At 33.6% G+C, this 20,787-nt stretch overlaps 1 protein-coding gene across 12 annotated transcripts in view; it reads left to right on the forward strand.

The window, feature by feature from the left end:
• PPM1A (protein phosphatase, Mg2+/Mn2+ dependent 1A) overlaps nt 1-20,787 on the forward strand; it is a 102,367-nt gene that overhangs the window by 25,106 nt on the left and 56,474 nt on the right. For 5 of the 12 annotated variants that reach the window (XR_014059383.1, XR_014059381.1, XR_014059380.1 and 2 more), the window contains exons 2-6: nt 7,195-8,048; nt 10,271-10,388; nt 14,539-14,647; nt 16,075-16,132; nt 17,343-17,487. Coding sequence is in view for 3 of the 12 variants with exons in the window: in XM_081509793.1 (XP_081365919.1) it covers nt 7,195-8,048; nt 10,271-10,388; nt 14,539-14,647; nt 16,075-16,132; nt 17,343-17,372 (1,169 nt within the window). In the remaining 9 variants the exon portion in view is untranslated. Of the gene's footprint in view, nt 1-7,194; nt 8,049-10,270; nt 10,389-14,538; nt 14,648-16,074; nt 16,308-16,606; nt 16,865-17,342; nt 18,247-20,787 lie in introns of those variants that run through there. The other 7 variants (XR_014059387.1, XR_014059386.1, XR_014059388.1 and 4 more) reach the window with 4 other exon arrangements.

The raw sequence follows: 20,787 nt of genomic DNA on the forward strand, positions 1-20,787 counted from the left end.
AAGCATAAGGAATAAAACAATAAAGAGGATGAGCATCTTTTTTTAATTGGTGAAAGTGTTGTCTAAAATGATAATTTACACATACTTACGTGCTATAAATATTTTTATGCCAGATAATGACAGAAAACTTATCAAAAGTATTATATGCTTAAACCAGAACTATATATTATATTCAACCACACTTGAAACATTAAAACTCAAGCATTTATTGGATTATATATTGAAAAACAAAAGCTTTATAGCTTTTCCTAACACCCTCCTACACACCTCATCCTGAGGACCAAAAAGAAAAAGGAACAAATGATACCATATTATTTGACTTTAATACAACAAAACAGTAGATAGCCTCTTTTTTTTTCCATCAGAAAGTCTTACTTTTTATATTTATATTTACTCCCTGGCTGTACTCTATTAGCAAACTTTTATTATTTGCATCTGCTTTTTTTCTTTTGAGTTCTTTTATTGTGTTTATTAAAGGTCTGCTGTGTACTCCATGCTGAAGGAACTGATCCAGGGTATTCGAAGGAGTCTCTCCTGAAGACCTAATACTTGAGTTAAAATCTAAAAATGAATAAGAGGGAAGGATTGGCTTTTTAAGTGGAGGCAGTGGCATTTGTTTATGTTATTTTGGAGGAAGGAATGTGAAAAGGGCCAGGTACTTTAAGAAAGCCATATCGTTGGAGTAGAGAATGTTGTTGTGGTAGAGTGGTTATGGAGTGGGGAGCATTATGAAGCAAGGTAAGTCTGGAAAAGGTTGATGATCTCCTGACCACTCAGGGATTTCATGTGAGCCATAGTAAGCAGTTCATTATCCCCTCTAAAGAGAGGATAGTCATTGAATAACTTTTAACACAGAATGATATGGTGAAACTTGTATTATCTGTTTCTTCCACTCTTATTCATACATAACTGACATACAGTACTGTGTAAGTTTAAGGTGTACAGCATAATGATTTGACCTACATACATCATGAAATGATTACCACAGTGATCATGTTTAGCTGAACATCTGTCATCTTGGTTCAGTTGAGTTCAGTCGCTCAGTCATGTCTGACTCTTTGCGACCCCATGGACTGCAGCACGCCAGGCCTCCCTGTCCATCACAACTCCCGGAGTTTACTCAAACTCATGTCCATTGAGTTGGTGATGCCATCCAACCATCTCACCCTCTGTCGTCCCCTCCTCCCACCTTCAATCTTTCCCACTATCAGGGTCTTGTCAGATGAGTCAGTTCTTTGCATCAGGTGGCCAAAGTTTTGGAGTTTCAGCTTCAGCATTGGTCCTTCCAATGAATATTCGGGACTGATTTCCTTTAGGATGGATTGGTTGTATCTCCTTGCTAGAGTCAAAAAAGAAAAAAAAATCTCTTTTGTGACGAGAACTTTTAGGATTTACTATCTTAACAACATATCTATGTATATATGCATGAAACACACAGCAGCATTCATTATATTAATCATGTTGTACCTTACATCCCTAGTACTTATTTATCTTGTAACTGTTAAGATTGTATTGTTCGACTGCCTTCACCCAATTCCCTTTCTTACCACTCCTAGTAACCACAAATATGATCTCTTTTTTTAATGAGCTTGTTTTTTGGTTTTGGGATATTTTGTCTTATTTTATTTTTGTTTTGGGGTATTTTGTCTTATTTTATTTTTGTATTTTAGGAATACAATTTATTTAAATGGTATTCCTAAAATACAGTTGACCTATAACACTATGTTGGACTTTTGTGGTGGCTCAGATGGTAAAGAATCTGCCTGCAATGCAGAAGACGCAGGTTCAATCCCTGAGTTTGGAAGATCCCCTGGAGAAGGAAATGGCAACCCACTGCAGTATTCTTGCCTGGAAAATTCCATGGACAGTGGAGCTTAGTGGGCCACAGTCCATGGGGTCACAAAGAGACACAACTGAGCACACACTACCTTGTAGAATAATGCATTGAGAGATAATGGTAGCTTGAAGACTACAGTGTTAGAGGAAAAACTGGACAGATTTGAAAATATATGTGAACAATATATCTAAAATATATTTAAAATAATATAAGTAGTTCAGTCCATGGAACTTGATGATGGACTGATGGGAGATGAAGTAGAAAGAGATGTCAAAGGTATGTCCTTGGTTTCTATTCATTTTGATGCATGATGGTGACATTTACTGCCAAAAGCTGTGAAAGAAAAAAACAAAAAAGATGCATAAAGGTACCTCGGGAGCAGCATAGAGTAAGACGAGAACCTAGATCTAAGCCTTGAATGCTTATATTTAATGGCTTGAGAGATGAAGATGCGCCTGCAAAAGAGACATGGATGGAAAAGCTAGGAAAGCTCAGAGTGTGTAGCATCTTGAAAAGCCAGTGGTAACAGTGTTTGAAGAGGGAGTATTGTGTTGATTGATGCTGTGAGCAGCCAGCCAGATATCCATTGGATTAAGTTTGGAGGAACTTGTTTTGATGGAATGGCCAGACAACAGTTTGGAGCGTCAACACTTTTAAAAAAGAGTTTCAGCTGTAGAGAAAGAAGCAGGAGGTAGCTAAAGGGAGTGAGTCACCTAAATACTTACTTTTAATGGGTAACATTTGAGTGTCTTTAGAAGTTGTACTGCAGTAGAAAGGGAGAGGTTGAATATAAAGGAATAAAAGGAGTCAAAGAGAATAATAATGTTGGGTTCCTGGGAAGACATATAAGTTGTATAAAATTTCTTTGAAGCCTAGTCTCCAAAACTATAATAGAAGGATTTAACTTAAGTGAGAGAATGGAGTACTTTAACATAAGAGAAAGGTCTGAAGGTAGGATGGACACATATGTGGGTGGGTTTGTATGTTTGGAATCAAGATGAGGAAAGAACTTCTGAGTTCTAAAAGAATTCCTTGAAGTGATCTCATTTATTGGTTTTCTGTTTATTGTTTTAACTGTGGTATCTAGCTGTTCATTGTCTCTATTGAAAATTTTAGTTCAGTAATTGTTTTTTATTTCCATGAACCTACTTTCAGAGTGGCTTGTTTCTTTTTGCTTTGGTTGACAGCCTGCAATTGTTTTACTCATTCAGTGTTATCTCATAAATTGATGGGTGTTTTCTAGTTGGAGCTAATGGATACTGAGTTTGCCACCTACCCCCTTGCCCATTCCCACCTTTAACTTCTGAATCTTTAAAAATATATCTTCTTATTGTTATTTGCTTATTAATATATTTTATTTAGCTTGAGTATTTGAGATTGGCATTGCCAGAAACTACAATTAGTGCACTATTGTTTGCTGTTAGTCCCAAAAATAAAAGTTGAGATTTCTTGCTTTTCTTCCTTTATTTTCTCTTCTTCTTTACCTCTTCTCTCCTCTTTTTTTGGTCATTTACCTTTGGTAGTTTAGAAATTTAGAAAACAAATTATATAGAGGAAAAAATGACACTAAAAGAAGTTTCTGCTTTCTTTGGTGACTATCTTCCATGCCTGTCTGCCTTTTATGTTGTCTTTTTAAAGCCTACATTTTAGCCTACTAATTTCATATAGTCAGCTCTGAGCACATGCTAGGCTGCATCACAACACTAGCATTATTAGCCAATCTGAACATTTCAATACAAAGTACTATGACAGTTATGAAGTTACTTACTTATATATAATTTCTGATAAGTATTATTTTTATATAACTGCTTCACCAGGCTTCTGCAAATTATTCAAAATTCAAGGAGGTAAAATTTCTCAATGGCTTTTTTTCAGTATGTGAAACTCCAGACACAAAATTATTAATTTGTTAATATTAATTATTAATGATAATAATAATAATTTGACTATTTTTGCATTTGCAGTAGAGCCAGACCTAAAATTTTATCATATGATCGATTTGGTTTGTTACATTTTTACATATTTTTTCAAAAGCTTCAAAGGATTATTTGTTTGGTAGTTTCATGTGTATATTTGTAAAATAACTACTGGACTTTTCTATTAAAGTGTAAGGTCCCTATTAGGTAATAACAGAATCTAGATTGGCTGTGTATGTGAGAATGTAGTAATAATTAAACAGTTTCCATTTGCAGAGTTCCTCATTTTTGCTATACTCAATGTAACTACTTGGTAGCCATTACCTCATTTAAACTTCTGCAGCAATATTCAGAGGTAAGTGTTAATATGCCCACTGTACAGATGAAGAAAGAATGCTAAATTAGTGATATCAAGTGTCTTAAGTATAAATGGTGCTTTAGAGTGAGGCAGGCTTGAATTTGAGTCCTAATTCCCCTAAATTTTTCTGATGAGAGTGACATTCGCCAAGTTTTTTAGTCTCAATAGAGTTCATCTACTAGGTTGGTGCAGAAGTAACTGCAATTTTGCATTGTTGAACTTTGCCATTGGACATTGGAATACATTCTTAAATAAATGTAGTTATGTTACACATCATTTTAATGCACATTTCTCACTTTGTTTTTTGCTAATGACATATTACTTGCTGTTTATTTTGGACTATAGAAATGATGTTAGACAAAAAGCAAATTCAGGCAATTTTTTTATTTGAGTTCAAATGGGTCATAAAACAGTGGAGACAGCTTACAACAACTCATTTGGTTCAGGAGCTGCTGACAAAAAGTACAGTGGTGGTTCAAGAAGTTTTGCAAAGGAGATGAGAACCTTAAAGACGAGGATGGTAGTGGCCAGCCACTGGAAGTTGACAGTGACCAATTGAGAGCCATTGTCAAAGCTGATCCTCTTACAACACATGGAAGTTGCTCAAGAACTCAGCATTAACCATTCTATAGTCATTCAGCATTTGAAGCAAATTGGAACAGTAAAAAAGCTCAATAAGTGGGTACCTCATGAGCTGACTGAAAACCAAAAAAAATCATCATTTTGAAGTGTTGTCTTCTCTTACTCTACGCAACAACAGTGAACCATTTCTCCATTGGATTGTGACATACAATGAAAAGTGGATTTTATATGACAACCAGTGATGACCAGCTCAGTGGTTGGACCAAGAAGATGCTCCAAAGCACTTCCCAAAGCCAAACTTGCACCAAAAAAAGGTCGTGGTCACTGTTTGGTGGTCTGTTGCCCATCTGATCCACTACAGCTTTCTGAATCCTGGTAAAACCAGTACATCTGAGACGTATGCTCAGCAGATCTATGAGATGCTCCGAAAACTGCAATGCCTGCAGCTGGCTGGCATTGGTCAACAGAAAGGGCCCAATTCTTCTCCATAATGCCTGACTGCACGTCACACAACCAATACTTCAGAGGTTGAATAAATCGGGCCTCATCTGCCACATTCACTTGACCTCTCACCAACCAACTACCACTTCTTCAAGCATCTTGACAACTTTTTGCAGGGAAAATAGTTTCCACAATCAGCAGGAGGCAGAAAATGCTTTCCAAGAGTTGATTGAATTCCCAAGCATGGATTTTTTATTATTTTTTATTTATTTGGTTTTGACTGTGCTGCGTCTTCATTGATGTGTGGGCTTTTCTCTAGTTGTGGAGAGCAAGGGCTACTTTCTAGTTGCAATGAGGGGGCTTCTCATTGTGGTGGCTTCTCTTGTTGTGGAGCACAGGCTCTAGGACGCACAGGTTTCAGTAGTTGCAGCTCCTGGGCTCTAGAGCACAAGCTCAGTACTTGTGGTGCATGGGCTTAGTTGCTCTGAGGCATGTGGAATCTTACCGGATCAGGGATTGAACCCATGTCTCCTGCATTGGCAGGCAGATTCTTTACCACTGAGCCACCAGGGAAGCCCCCAAGCATGGATTTTTGCACTACAGGAATAAACAAACTTATTTCTTGTTGGCAAAAATGTGTTGATTGTAATGGTTCCTATCTTGATTAATAAAGATGTGTTTGAGCCTGGTTACAATGATTTAAAATTCAAGGTTTGAAACCACAATTACTTTTTCATCAACCTAATATAAATTGAACATAATATTATAACCTACCTCAGAGTTTTGTTGAGAATAAATTGAAGTAACGCTTACAAAACTTAGAATGATTTAGAGTTCATCTTACACATTGTCTGCTATTAAGATGTCATTACTATTGTATCTTTTGTCCAATCAAAACACTCACCCTTGCCATATTATGTATCGATTTGATGAATACCACTTTAAGAAAGGAATAATGGCTAGTTTTCATTATTTAACTTCTATTAGTGGAACTGTAACAGGAGGTAGACAAGTAGGCAGGAGATCATTTTATCATACCAATCAGCCAGACTTCTCTGCTGTGTATTAGTTTGGCCTTAGTAGGATAAAGGAGGAGGGAGAGGTTGCCGGGAAATTTTCCTTTCTGGGTTGTTTTTCTTCTTCCTCTTTCTCTTCCCAGCTTCTTTTCAGAGCTTAGCATCATAGCATCACAAATTCCCAATTTCCTAAGTTCATCGTAATTTACCTAGGTACTTTCCCCACTCCTACCCATCTCTCTTCACCTTCATTAAATCTCATTCTGTCCTTCTTTCAGATTGCATTCACTTGTGACTCATTTGATGACTTGGACCCCAAGTCTCCACATTCCTAGGCTATTACTCAAGTAGAGGCCAACCTAAATCCTGAACACTGTCTTCCTGCCTTGTAAGCCCATTCCAAACCAAGGGTTTTAGCTTTTGATTATTGGGAAAGATTAGCCAAACTTTCAGACTTGTCCACAATGCTGTCCTAGACCTTTTGGTCTCGTTTATTGTTTATACCGAGTGATTATAAAGTGCTATAATAATGATATGTGTTATTACCACTAGGTTAGGTTACAGTAGATGAATTTTGTTATATGTGTGTATAATTGCTTCACAGCTTGGAAATTGAGGCTGAACCACTTACAGTAATTTAATAACTTATTGGCTTATCAAAGACTGAAAAACCTATGGAAAACATAGAAATTTGAGCTAGAATTTAAAGGACGGGTATACTTACTTCTCTAAGGAAGGAGGAAAGGCGGGAGATCTCAGTTAAGGGCACTGACATGAGGAAAGGCTTAAGGGAAGGAGCATGCAAATTTGGATCATTCTGAGTAGTTTTTTTTGTTTTTGTTTTTTTTTACTTTTTCATAGGGTTCATATAGTAGGAATAAAACTAGATATTTGGAACCAAACTTTGGAAAATCCTGATTATTCAACTAAGATATTTAAGCTTTCTTTGTATTTCCTTCACTTTTAAAAAAAGGTTGTTGGATATGTATTGATAGCTTGTTTATAAGATAGTTACTAACTTTTTTTGTTTCTCTTCCTTTGCAGACCTAGAGAATCAAGACATAATGGGAGCATTTTTAGACAAACCAAAGATGGAAAAACATAATGCCCAGGGGCAGGGTAATGGGTTGCGATATGGGCTAAGCAGCATGCAAGGCTGGCGAGTTGAAATGGAGGATGCACATACTGCTGTGATCGGTTTGCCAAGTGGACTTGAAACATGGTCATTCTTTGCTGTGTATGATGGGCATGCTGGTTCTCAGGTTGCCAAATACTGCTGTGAGCATTTGTTAGATCACATCACCAATAATCAGGATTTTAAAGGGTCTGCAGGAGCACCTTCTGTGGAAAATGTAAAGAATGGAATCCGAACAGGTTTCCTGGAGATTGATGAACACATGAGAGTTATGTCAGAGAAGAAACATGGTGCTGATAGAAGTGGGTCAACAGCTGTGGGTGTCTTAATTTCTCCTCAACATACGTATTTCATTAACTGTGGAGACTCAAGAGGTTTACTTTGTAGGAACAGGAAAGTTTACTTCTTCACACAAGATCACAAACCAAGTAATCCGCTGGAAAAAGAACGAATTCAGAATGCAGGTGGTTCTGTAATGATTCAGCGTGTGAATGGCTCTTTGGCTGTGTCGAGGGCCCTTGGGGACTTTGATTACAAATGTGTCCATGGAAAAGGTCCTACAGAGCAGCTTGTTTCACCAGAGCCTGAAGTCCATGATATTGAAAGATCTGAAGAAGATGATCAATTCATTATTCTTGCATGTGATGGTATTTGGGATGTCATGGGAAATGAAGAGCTCTGTGATTTTGTAAGATCCAGACTTGAAGTCACTGATGACCTTGAGAAAGTTTGCAATGAAGTAGTCGACACCTGTTTGTATAAGGTAGCTAGACTTTTTTTTTTTTTAAGATGAAATGATTTTATGTCATCTTAATTACTACTCTAGTATAAAATCATCTTAAAACCTATAGCTCGGAAATAAGTTTTTGGTACAGTTGCAGGATACTTTTCATCAATTATGAAAATAATATAGGAATACTTCTTAGAAATAAATTATCTAGTTACCATAAATGCAAGAATTATAATCTGGATGTTTAGTCTTTTAGTAACCATAATTACTTGAGTTTTCTGATACTGTGGAATATTATCCATAAGGTTGGATAATCCAAAATTATCCAAAGGTAAAAAGACTATATCAGAGTGAATGTTTTCAAAAGGGAAATGGGGAGAGTTAAGCCTCATTGTCTATAAATGAATGGCATTTTAGAATTTTAATATTTTATATTTACCATGTGCTATCTCAGTATATTTATGGAAATACTTTGAGACTGGTCTAATGAATCTGTAGCACCAACAGAGAGGATTTAGTGATGATTTGGTGTTATGTAATAGAAATAGCCTTGGACATGGAGTCAGAAGAACTTGGTGTGAGACTGTGTATGACTTCAGGTAAGCTCTTTAAACTGTCTGGAAAATCTGTTTCTTTAATTGTTCAAGAGAGAGATATTATTATCCTGTCTTATGGGGTTGTCTGGATAATCAAATGGGACTGTGTAGATGAGCAACAGAAGGTTCTGTGGACTTAAGAGTCAGACATGGAATCAAATCTTACCTCTGTTACTTTTGTACTGTACAGTCTTGAACAAATTGTTCAGCCTCTCTCAGCTATTTGAATGGAGAAAATAGTATCTAACTCATAAGACTGGGGAATGAAATTAATGAGCTAATGTATACATATAAAGTACCTAGTTTAGCAAACTGTGTAGTTGATACATGCTGCTCCCTGTTTAAGAGAAGTTAAAAATGTTACACAATTTACTGCTTTAGTTGCAGCACTAAGACTAGAACCCAAGCCCTTGACTTGGGTGCGGTGTTCTTTCTACCACACTGTTGTGTTTGGTCAGTAATGCTTACTAATTCTTTGTGGGTTTTCTTTTAGCTTGTTTAAAAAATGCTGATTTTATAAAACTTTGGAGGCTATATATTTGATTTTCTTTTAAAACTCAGAACTAGTAAGTCAACATAATACTGTTTATAGTTTTATACACACAACTGCCAGCTATACTTAAAATCGTAATTAAAAATCAGGTTTGTATAACATCCAACACAAATCAAGTTTATGTAACATCTAACAAATATGTTAAAAAAATGAATAGAACAACAACTTGATAGTGCACACTATTAATTTCTGAATTTAGGAGGAACAAAACAATGATGCTTATGTTCCTTGTCCCTTTTAGTATAAAAAAGGGACAAAGTAGCATTCATTTGTTTATCCTTTAGCACTTGAGAATTAAATACTTTGTTAACTAAATTAAAAGCTGTTTTAAGAGACTTATCAGATTCAGATATTAGTAGATTATGACTCAGATTCCACTTTATCTGTTCTGCATTATGCTCTATAGAAGGTAACTCCCAGTTATTATTAATAATAGGAAAAGGAAGTCTGATTTGTGGGGAGGCCAAAATTGATTCAAGTATTGTAATTATAGTATTTTGATATGTAGGTGTCTTTAAATGAATGTACTTCCTAAAAGTTAAGCCTTTTTTTTTAAATTATGAAAGTTAAAAGTTGGTTTATAAATTTTATATATGTACTTTTATTTCTAATTCCATATTTCTACTTATTATGAAGCAAATCAATTAGTCGCACAATTTTTTTTAAATGTAAATTTGTCCGGTATGTGTGTAACTACAGATGAAATCATGTTGTAAAGAATATCACTAGAATTTTCTGCCTTGTTGAATTCAATGTATGTGTGTATGTGTATTTGTGTTAGGTATCACTTCATGTTAAGTAGGCCGCCAGTAGATGTTCAGAAATATTTATTCCATAGAACTTTAGAAAATTATTGTTGCAGTAGAGTTTAATCTGTAGTGTTTCTTTCCTGTCTTTTGGAATGTTGGTTATTCTATATACCATAGGTACTATATGTGTATTTCGGGGGTGCCCTTCCACATGTGCATATATATTTTTCTCTTCTTATAAACAGTATATATTTTCACTAGAACAAATTAATTATAATTGACATGGCTGTAAAGGTTCTGGAGGCTTTGAAGAGCAAAAAGGAAACAAAATGTTTTCTCAAACTTTTTTCTTCCCAGGGAAGTCGAGACAACATGAGTGTGATACTGATCTGTTTTCCAAATGCACCCAAAGTATCTCCAGAAGCAGTGAAGAAGGAGGCAGAGTTGGACAAATACCTGGAAAGCAGAGTAGAAGGTGGATCATTTAACAAAAAATAAGTAGCTTTATTAAAGAAAAACCTCGGCATAATCAAACTTTTATAACATGTTGACTTTTAGATCTTTACCTACACATCTGTTGAGTGTACAGAAGTGGGAAAGGGCGTTTCTGTAGTAGCTGTTGAGGTATTTGTTACTGTCCTATTACAGTTATATTAGAAATAACAAATATGGCCCAGTACATTCTGTTCAGGATACCTGGTAAAGTGTATGCTTTCAAATTCTTGATTAATTCACTGGCATGAATAATTTTATGCCAGGAAAGTCTGATTTATGGTTTATTATAAATAGATTATTTATGATGGTGATAATTTGAATGCCATCTTTTGTGTAAAGCTGTGTTTATGAATTTAACATCTTTGGGACTTTTAAAATAAGAACTTGAAGATCATAGCCTGGTTATTAATACCTTTCATGTGCCACAGCTTTTAAAAATTTATTTTAAACTATTTCAAAGCTTCTTGCCTAAGCCATAAACTGCTTCACGTAGACAACATAAACCTGAATAGAAGACATACTAGGTTTCTACCTGGAAGAAATGTAAATGCTGAATAAAATCAAGGAATTAAGTTGGAAATTACGGAAGTGTATTTATCATATTTCTGCAGATTACTTTGAGACAATTAGAAAGGCATTTGTAACTCTCAAGTGTGATGCCTTTAAATATTTGAAAAATGTTAAAATAATTACTGATGCAGCTGCTATTTGGTATAAATATTAAGTCTCCCCAGAGAATTACAGTTTATTGCATATATGCAATAAGTATGTAGATTATGCAGTTTCTTTAAGCAGGAAAAACTTGACATGCCTATAATAGTGTTAAGATGCATTTTTTTTTGGCTTCTAATGTTATTACTTTGCACGTTAAAGACCTTTAATAGCATATAAACATTGATACACTATTAAAGACCTTTAATACCATGTAAACATTGATATACTATATACATAAATCCTGTTGTGCCTGCATTATTAAAATTAATATGCACTTTAATTTTGTTTTCTCTCTTTTTACTGTTTGATACCAGTTATAATTAGTCTGGTGTTAGAATGGTGATTGGTTTTGATTTTCAGTACTGTCTTAGAGTTGCTATTTTGTTTTTTACTTCTCTCCCCTACTTGATAGTGATATATCTATTAATAGTATATATGTAGTAGTTAGCATTTCACTTACTGAGCATACTATTCAGTGAGTTTGTTTCCTCACTATTACCAAGGGTCTTGGAAATTCTTTGTTTTAAATAGTTCATTTCAATATAAGTTATTTATATATAATACAGTAAGAAAATATTGAGAATGCTACCAAGTTATAGCACATTGGTTCACACTGCTTGTTCTTGGAAAAATACAAAACCTGAAGAGGAATATATATTGGAATATGTTGATATTTAATTTATTGGCACTTTAACTTGAGTATACATGTTTTCTTATTGATTTAAAGAAATACCTACTTTAGTTTTATTTACTAAGAAATGGAGTCAAATTTTAAAAATGAATTGCTACTTTTTCTATTTGGTGTGCACTCTTAAGTTTTTGATGCAATTATAAATAATTGCTTTAGATAGGTAATTTTATGTTATAATATTAAGTTTTATATTGCCTATTATCAAACAAGAATTGCCACCTGAACAAACTTTACATTAATACTCAATATTTTGGGTATGTTGAAGTTTTGTTATACTTGTACTGTTCAATTGGAGATTATTATGTCAGAAATACAATATTCTTTACCAAGGTAGATTTGATGAGACTGCATCTAAATATTACATTAATTAAAATCACTACTATATTTAAAAACATAGAAAGAATGTAGCTATTTGCATTGTAAAAATTATGTGTCTTAAGGTGTAATAAATACTGCAGTCAGCTTTTAAAACAGGCACTGAATAACTTTCTTTTTTTCTTTCTTTAAATACATGCCTTCACTAAATTGCTGTGACCTACTAAACCTCATTTTATTTGCATTGAATACTTTTGGCTTCTCTGTCCACACCACAGAAAAGGGCAAAGGCTTTTTAGCTCTCCTCCTATGATCTACGAAATACTTGACTCTCTAGGGTTGTAAAAAGATGGAGCTCATAATTTAAACCATACCACTTAAGGCTGTGGTCCTTCTAAGCCAATTTAAGAGGATACCTGTGTCGTTTATATATGTTTATTTGCTACTGACTGCACAAGCTTTAAAGTTGCTAATTTGGAGATAACTGATAGAATTTCTCAGACTTGGCAGAGGGAAGTGGGGAGGAGCAGCATATATGAGCATGTGAAACGTAGATCTTCTATACACATACATTCATTCTTTAATAAAAGCATTCAGTCTTTTTACAATACTAATTGAAATGTATAGTCCAAGAGCAGTTAAAGGAATATTTCTTAAAATTGCTTTTTCTTTATTTTTTAAAGCAGAAAGAAGCAAGGCTAGTGTAGTGTTAAATGCTCAGATAGTTTAAATGTATTGTCCCATGTGGAATAGGAGATATGACTGTTTTTAAAGTCTTATTTTTTTAAAGATTTTGTCTTCCTGTAATTTTCTTCACAATTAAAATATCCTAATTTTTATATTTTAACAAAGGAGGTATATAATACATCATATATAGATGATTCAAGGTAATGTTTTTAGACCTGAAACCATCAGTTGAATTTATCATCAGTGTTCATTTATATTGTATCTAGTTATCTGTCCAATAATTGTACTGGCTTAGCAGAGACTGTATGTTAAGTGTATTACAGCTTTAGATTGTGAAATTGTGCAGTTTAGGTAAACATCAAATTCCTTTATTTTTGTACAGCAAATTTCCAGCATTAGAATCATGTAGAATAAATATACTAGATGTTAAAGATTATACAATAAAGGAACTTGGCAAACCAAATCTGAGATCCTTGCTTTTTGTTCAGATTTAAGACTGGTTTTAAAAAAGAGATGGTAAAATTTGGCCTTAATCCTAAAAAGGACAATTTGAGCCATTTAAAGAAGTATGGGTAGCAGCGTCTGTCTTTTAATATGTGCCTTTAATGATGAATTAATATTTTGAAACTTGATCAAAGGATGAAAGATCTTTACATGCATTGTTATTTTAAACGGTATTTATAGATTGAGAACTAGAATGATATCCAATGATGACAAAGAAAATTTCTTAGTGTAAATAATGGAAAACAAAAAATTGAACATATAACTACAAATACTCTTGGCATGATCTTATGTTTAGAATAAATATGCTAAAACTCCAGGTAAAGACTTCTTGGACTGAAAGTGAACAATTTGAGCACTGTTTAAGTTGTCTGTGCATAATGGGTTGGTATTCTGTGGTATGAATGACAATATGCATCTGCATGGTGATACTGTAGATCATATCACTCTCCCACTTAATAACAATGTTTTAAAATTAGTAATTTTAAATACAGTTGTATGGTTTATCAAAAATTTTTTTTTTTAATTTATCATGAAATTTAGACTTTTTTCCATTCTGTAGGCTTTGTTCAGATAATCAACAGGAAATGGTATATATCTGTTTATTGCTTAAAGATACTTTAGACAAAGTTAAGCTATGTGTGGTGTTCAAGTGTATGACCTATTCTGCCCATGCTACTTAAGTATCATTTTGTAAATATAAACATGTAAATACGATTTGTGTTAGTATATCATCAGTAAATCCCACATACTTAAAGGGTTTCTTTTTTCTTTTTTAAGATCTTGAAATTGTTTTTTTTTTAAAAATCTGTGTACTGTATTTTCAGGGCAAAATTCAGGAAACATATTTCCAGTCTAATTAGAGGAGTTAATCTCAGAAGTAACTAGCTGGCATCTTAAGAGGAATATCCTCATTTGTACACACGTATCCCTGATTATGTAATATACTGATTTTAATACAAAATTTTTTCACACTTTTATCTTGTTTATATTTGGTCTTTGAAGTTAATCTGGAAAGAATTGTATCTCTTGTATCATTTTGTACATCCTTTTGTCATCAATTTTCAGAGTTCAGTTTGATTTTTTTTTTCTTGTACTAGTTTAGAAAATCTCAGATGTGGTATATGCCGTCTTTAAAAACCTAAGTTATCTTTGTTTCATTTTTTTATTATTATTATTAAATTTGAATAACACTTACAAAAAAAGTACTTCTGATTCCCAGAAATCATAAAGAAGCAGGGGGAAGGCGTCCCTGACTTAGTCCATGTGATGCGCACATTAGCGAGTGAGAACATACCCAGCCTCCCACCAGGGGGTGAACTGGCAAGCAAGTAAGTTACATTCTGAACACTCTTAGCATTTGTCTCAGTACATGAAAATGTTTGGCATCCGTAGGTCAGATGCGTATTTACATAATTTCTAAAGTGACTTCAGAATGTTTAACTTGTGGTTCATTGTTTTTCAGTGTTAATGATATATGGTGCTTATCTAGAATAGGTATCAGAATATCATTGTAACTAATTATACTGAAGGCTGTCTTCAGTGGAGGCTTGGATTACCTGATTATCTCATATAGTGTAAATGAGATAATACAGTGAAAGAAAATTTTAAACTAAATTACATAGTACTATAAAATTCCAGGTGTCAGTATTATTCCTACTATAATTTGATTTTGTTAATCCCTGGATAACTGAATACCCCATGGATGAGCATCTGTCTCTTCCTCCACCTGGGCCATTTCTCTGTATCTCTGATTTTCCCAGTTTTTTTGGTTGTCGATGCTGGTTGGTTGGGTTTTGGTGTGAAGGAAGATAGGTAGATGCATTTCTTGTTTTTTTTCTCTTTGCACTTCAGTTCATAGAACTGGGCTTAATCTGTGTTAAATATTAACCTTACATCTTTATAAACTGCAGTGGACACTTTACGCAGTTTTACAATTCAAGGCTTAAAGACATTTTTGCCTCAGATATCCATGTTACTGATGTACAAAGATATATTGACAAATTTCCTTGTTTCTCTACTTGTTCTGTGAGTGTAGCCATGTTTTTAAAAATTTCATGTAATTGTAAAACTTCCTGTTTGAAGCATTTATATCTTGGAAATTGTTTCTTCTGATACGATATTCTGTGAAATGATTGAATATAAAATTGCTTCAAGTCAGTTTTGTAAGTAGGGAGGCTATAACTCAGAAGTACCAATACTGATTCTTATTTTTAATAAAATATTATTCAAAAATAATTACTAGACTTGCCAGGGAAATGTCCTATTTTACATTTCAGTTTTAATAGAGCTTTTTTTAAAGGGGCTTTATAAAAAGCAGAAAACTATATGTAAAATATCTAAATTATTTTACCGTAACAGATGTTGAAGTTCTATCAACTTCAAAACATTCAACTCTTAACCAGAATATATTAATATTATGTCTTAAGAAACATATCGTAGTTTTTGACTTATAAAAACTAAATGCCAATTCAAATAGACATAGACCATATTAGACTGATTTTTTTTCCAAGCCATGACTTTTTTCTTCTATTAATTGTATTAGTAGAATGGTATGTTTTAGAATAAATTCACCTCTACTTTAACAATGGGGCCCAAATATCTTAAGATAAAGCTCAGTTATTGACAGTAAGAAATAGAAGTAAAATAATTTGTGAATGATTATCCTTGACGTTTTAATAAACACTTGGCTATGAGTTATTAAGCAGTTTTGTGCTCTGAAGAATTAACTTTCTGTATTTTTTTTTTCTTAATTTAGGCGGAATGTAATTGAAGCCGTTTACAATAGACTGAATCCGTACAAAAATGATGACACCGTAAGTTAACATTTTAGCTCCTTCTGCTTTCCCTTCCCTTCCACTCTAAATGCATATCCTTCCTACCTGTTTTTGCAGAGCTGTTTATTGCACCCATTCTCTTACACACACCCCTGATTGATTGCTCTGAACTCTGCCTGCATCACAGTTCTAGTGCTTGAGGACATTAATCATGGTGAGTGGCCATTTAACTCAAAACAGGAGGAAAAGTCCCTTTTAATTATTTTTTTAAGCCTCTTCAAGCAATCAACTTCAGAAGTTTTTTCCCACTGAATATTTTTTTGAAGTTGAGAGTATCTCTGCTCAGATTCTTGAATTAATTCTGAGTTTTGTAAGCAGCTACAACAGAACCTCAGAATGCCCATCTCCATTAATACCCATTCTTTGCCAGGAACCCTACACATTTCATTCAAATACTAAAGTAGAGAATTCTGTTTATATAAAGATGTTTAGAATGCCGTATTTTCTAATTAGGGCTTCCCTGGTGGCTCAACAGTAAAGAATCCGCCTGCCAATGCAGGAGATGCAGGTTTGATCCCTGGGTTGGGAAGATCTCTTGGAGAAGGAAATGGCAACCCACTCCAGCATTCTTGCCTGGGAAATCCCATGGACAGAGGAACCTGATGGGGTTGCAAAAGAGTCGGACACGACTGAGCGACTAAACAACAACAACATTCTCCAATTAAGTTTTCTATTACAATTCGATTGTACTGTTGTGATTACAAAAAACTGGTAAGTTAAAATCATTTCGGCCTGGGTCTGAAATATTTTATATACTGCATTATGAAGCATCCTCAAATCTCTTACTACTTGAGGTTTTTATGCAATAAAAATTTATAAAGATAATATTCTAAAAATAAATTGGGTTTATTGAAGATAAAAATAAAATTCTTGTAATTTATTGATTTAGAAATACATTTGGTCAACCTCATCTTAAAATCATATGTTAAATATTTTACTCCAAAACCAAACCAAAAGGTTCTTGTTGTTGTTGAGTCTCTAAGTTGTGTCCAATTCTTTTGCCTTGTAACAATTCTTAGAACAGATTATATATTGATATTTCATAAACACATGTACATATATACTATAGAAAACATTTATATCCTAAAGATCAACATTACAAAACCTTATCTTTCTGTATTACCCAGAAAATAATGCATCTTTAAATTTTAATTTAGTTCATTGTTTTGCTTTCTTTCCTTCTATAAAGGACTCTACATCAACTGATGATATGTGGTAAAACTGCTCATCTAGCCATGGAGTTTACCTTCACCTCCAAAGGAGAGTACAGCTCAACTTCATTGAACCTTTTAAACATCCATCCTCAACTTTAAAGAAGGGCATATATGACATGGGTGAGAATGATTACACCAGAGAACTTCAGCAGTAGAACAGCTAGCCCAGAACTGATTTTTTGTTGTTGTTGTAAATTTGAGACTTATGTAAACGTGATTTCAAACCATAATTCATACGTTGTAAATCAGACTCCAGCAATTTTTGTTGTATGATTTTGTTTTTTGTAAAGTATAATTGTCCTTGTACAAAATGCTCATATTTAATTATGAACTGCTTTAAATCACTATCGAAGTTATAAGAAAAGTTTGGCTTATTGTGTGATGCAACAGATATATAGCCCTTTCGAGTCATGTTTTGTTTGGACTTGGGGTTGGGACAGGGAGAGCAGCAGCCGTGTCAGCTAGACACTCAAATGTGCACCTGATTATGGAGAATTATTCCAAAATATTATTACAAAGCTGAATATCCAGGGAGTTAATTGAAAACTATTTTAATGTTCTTGGCAGTGGGATTGGAATTGTTGATAAAGTTGGTCCCTTCATTTAACTGTCTTTTAGGTTCTCTCCTTGTTACCATGAGTATTGCAGGTAATAGAATATATTCATAAGAATATCAATCTTGGGGCTAAAATGCCTTGATTCTTTGCACCTCTTTTACAAGTCCTTACATTTAATTACTAATTGATAAGCAGCAGCTTCCTACATATAGTAGGAGACTGCCACATTTTTGCTATCATGATTGGCTGGGCCTGCTGCTGTTCCTAGTAAGATATTCTGAATTCCATTTTATCAATAAAGCTTGATTTAACAAACAAGAAATTTAATCATGTATGTGTAATTCCTCCTTTACTCCGCCCTTATTTTAAAACACCATACCATTGTAAATGAGAAATTTCTCATGGGGAAAGATGTTAGTCTCTTAATTGGAAAATATGGTTACTCAAGGCATAGATGGAACTGGTTCCCTTCTATTAGAAAGACTATAAAAGATTTAAGTCTGTGTTGTTCCTTGATCTGTTTTTAAGTGGGTTTCTTTCTGGCTACTTATTTTTTCATTAAGATGTGTATCAGCTTGAATTTGCCTACTGTATAATTAAAATAATTGTCAAAGCTTGACAATCTAAGAGTGGTAGGGGCACGCGCGCGCGTGTGTGATTTTAAGTGGCCCATGTCTTTAGAATCTAGGTAGTTAAGATGTATTTAGTGATTTGAAATACAGCATGTTGATAATATTTAGCAGTTGGCCTTTAGAAATAACTTCCAACAGCTTAAAGAATTGTAGATATAAAAATAACCTAATTTAGGTTTCAATTCCTCTGATTAAGCATGTGAAAGTAAGTTTTAAAATCTGTCACATTGAAAAGACTACTGCTCTGTGCCCTTCTGTATTTTTGTCTCTTAGGGTTGAATATTGTATTTACTCACCATTTAATTTAATCATTCAGTAAGCAGATTCTCCAGTACAAACCTCTTAAAATGTAAGATTTAAATACAACACCGAATATAAAATCAAAACTGTATATAAAAAGTAGTATAATTTTGTTATATTCGTTTTTTCCCCTAACTTGGAAATATACATATTTGTATATATAACCTTAAAACTAATGTAAGGCTAGAGAAGTGTTGGAAACAATAATGTGAAATGTCTCAGACTTAAATAGTTACATACCAGCAAAATCTTATCATTATCCATCTTATTTGTGAGGTGATTAAATGTAACTTAATTGTATTTAATTTATGTCTTAAGCCAGCATGAAGAAAAACAAGTATTATTTATATTTAGAAATCCGTAACAGTTGAAATTACAGAACCAATTCTGTACTTCTTACACATAAATGCTTAATGTCTAAATCTGTGGTAGGGTACAAAGTATGATAATGTTCTAAGTTATAACTTTGTAAGCATCCTAATGTACATTTAATGAATACCAGTGCTTCTAGTATAGATTACAAATACTGAAAACTAAATTCCTAATATAATTCCTTAATTTTTTAAGTAGACTCAAGTTTTTAGTTATGGAAATTTCAAAAACTTGAACTGGATTTTGAGATGCAAAATCTTAAATCATAACTAAAATATGTGATGGAAAGCTACATTTCAAACCATTGTAGTGTATTTAGTGACTTTTTAATTTGAGAGGCTTTTAAAATGAGGAGGTTAAAAATTCCTCTGTTAGAATTATTAGTACTGAAATTAAGCCTGGAAGTGAGAGAAAACTGTATTAAGTATGATCTAAGAAGAATAAATCTTTTCCATGTGAGTCAATATTGCCATACTAGATAGAATTTTTCATTATAAAAGTACAGGAAGGAAGTATGCATTATAACGGCAGAGTGTGTGTGTTCTTGATTCCTGGGGCTCGTGGTGTGGAGAACCAGCACACTTTTTAAAGGCACTTTTGCACCTCTGTTGTGCACTTCGCTTTTGTACCACTTAAATTTTTGACCTCCTGTCACCTTCTGTGTGCTAATTAGCATCTCAGGGCAATGCCTCTATTTTTTTATATGTTTGATATTTTCTTTGGAGGGAAGAAGTTCTTGTGTGATGATAACATACTATTCAAATGTACTTTCATTTAAATGTTTTAACTTTGCTGCTTTTAATAGGACATTCATTTTGTATAGCAGAGTCTTGCTACCCTAACATTAATAATTTCACTGATCTCTTACTATTTTAGCAAGATAAGCTCTCTTAATTTCCGCTTTCTTAGGGAGTATGCTTTTACAGATACAGAAGCAGTTCTCAATATTAGCATTAATTTAAAAAATCTAAGTGGTATTTTTCTTACTCAGCTTTAGAACTGTTTCAAACGCATTTTTAATTATGATGCATTGTTTTTAGAGTTCTGTGCAATTAGTGTACTGCTCAACCACTTAATTTTTTTTTAACTAACTTCATAAAATTAAGAAATTTGGGTTAAAGAACAAATCAACTATGTAATTCAAATAATGTGAATTATAGCAGTACTTTCAGTGATCATCCACTCACCTTTTCTACAAAATTAAGTGTTAATTGCAACATGCTCTTCTAGGGTAAGCACCTTGGAACTATCAAGAAATGAATAGGTCCTTGCTCTCAAGGAGTTTACATTTGAATAGAATTTATAATCTAATGTATGTTAATATCATAACTGGATCACTCATCCAAAAAATAGAATAGCTACTGCCCACTTGCTCTCTGCCAGATACTTTCCTGAACAAGGTGGGTCTCTGCCCGAAGAGCTTACTTGCAGTTCCTTAGTCACTTGAAAACTCTTTTGTTTTATTCTTCTCAGAGTTAAAAATCTTACTCAAAAGAAAATTTTACTTTGCATAGGAATAAAATTGGATTGATGAGGCTCATGTCTCTTCAGTGTGCTTG

The sequence above is a fragment of the Giraffa tippelskirchi genome, chromosome 7, assembly GCF_054371585.1.
Source record: "Giraffa tippelskirchi isolate mGirTip1 chromosome 7, T2T-mGirTip1v1.2.pri, whole genome shotgun sequence".
Lineage (NCBI taxonomy): Eukaryota > Metazoa > Chordata > Mammalia > Artiodactyla > Giraffidae > Giraffa > Giraffa tippelskirchi.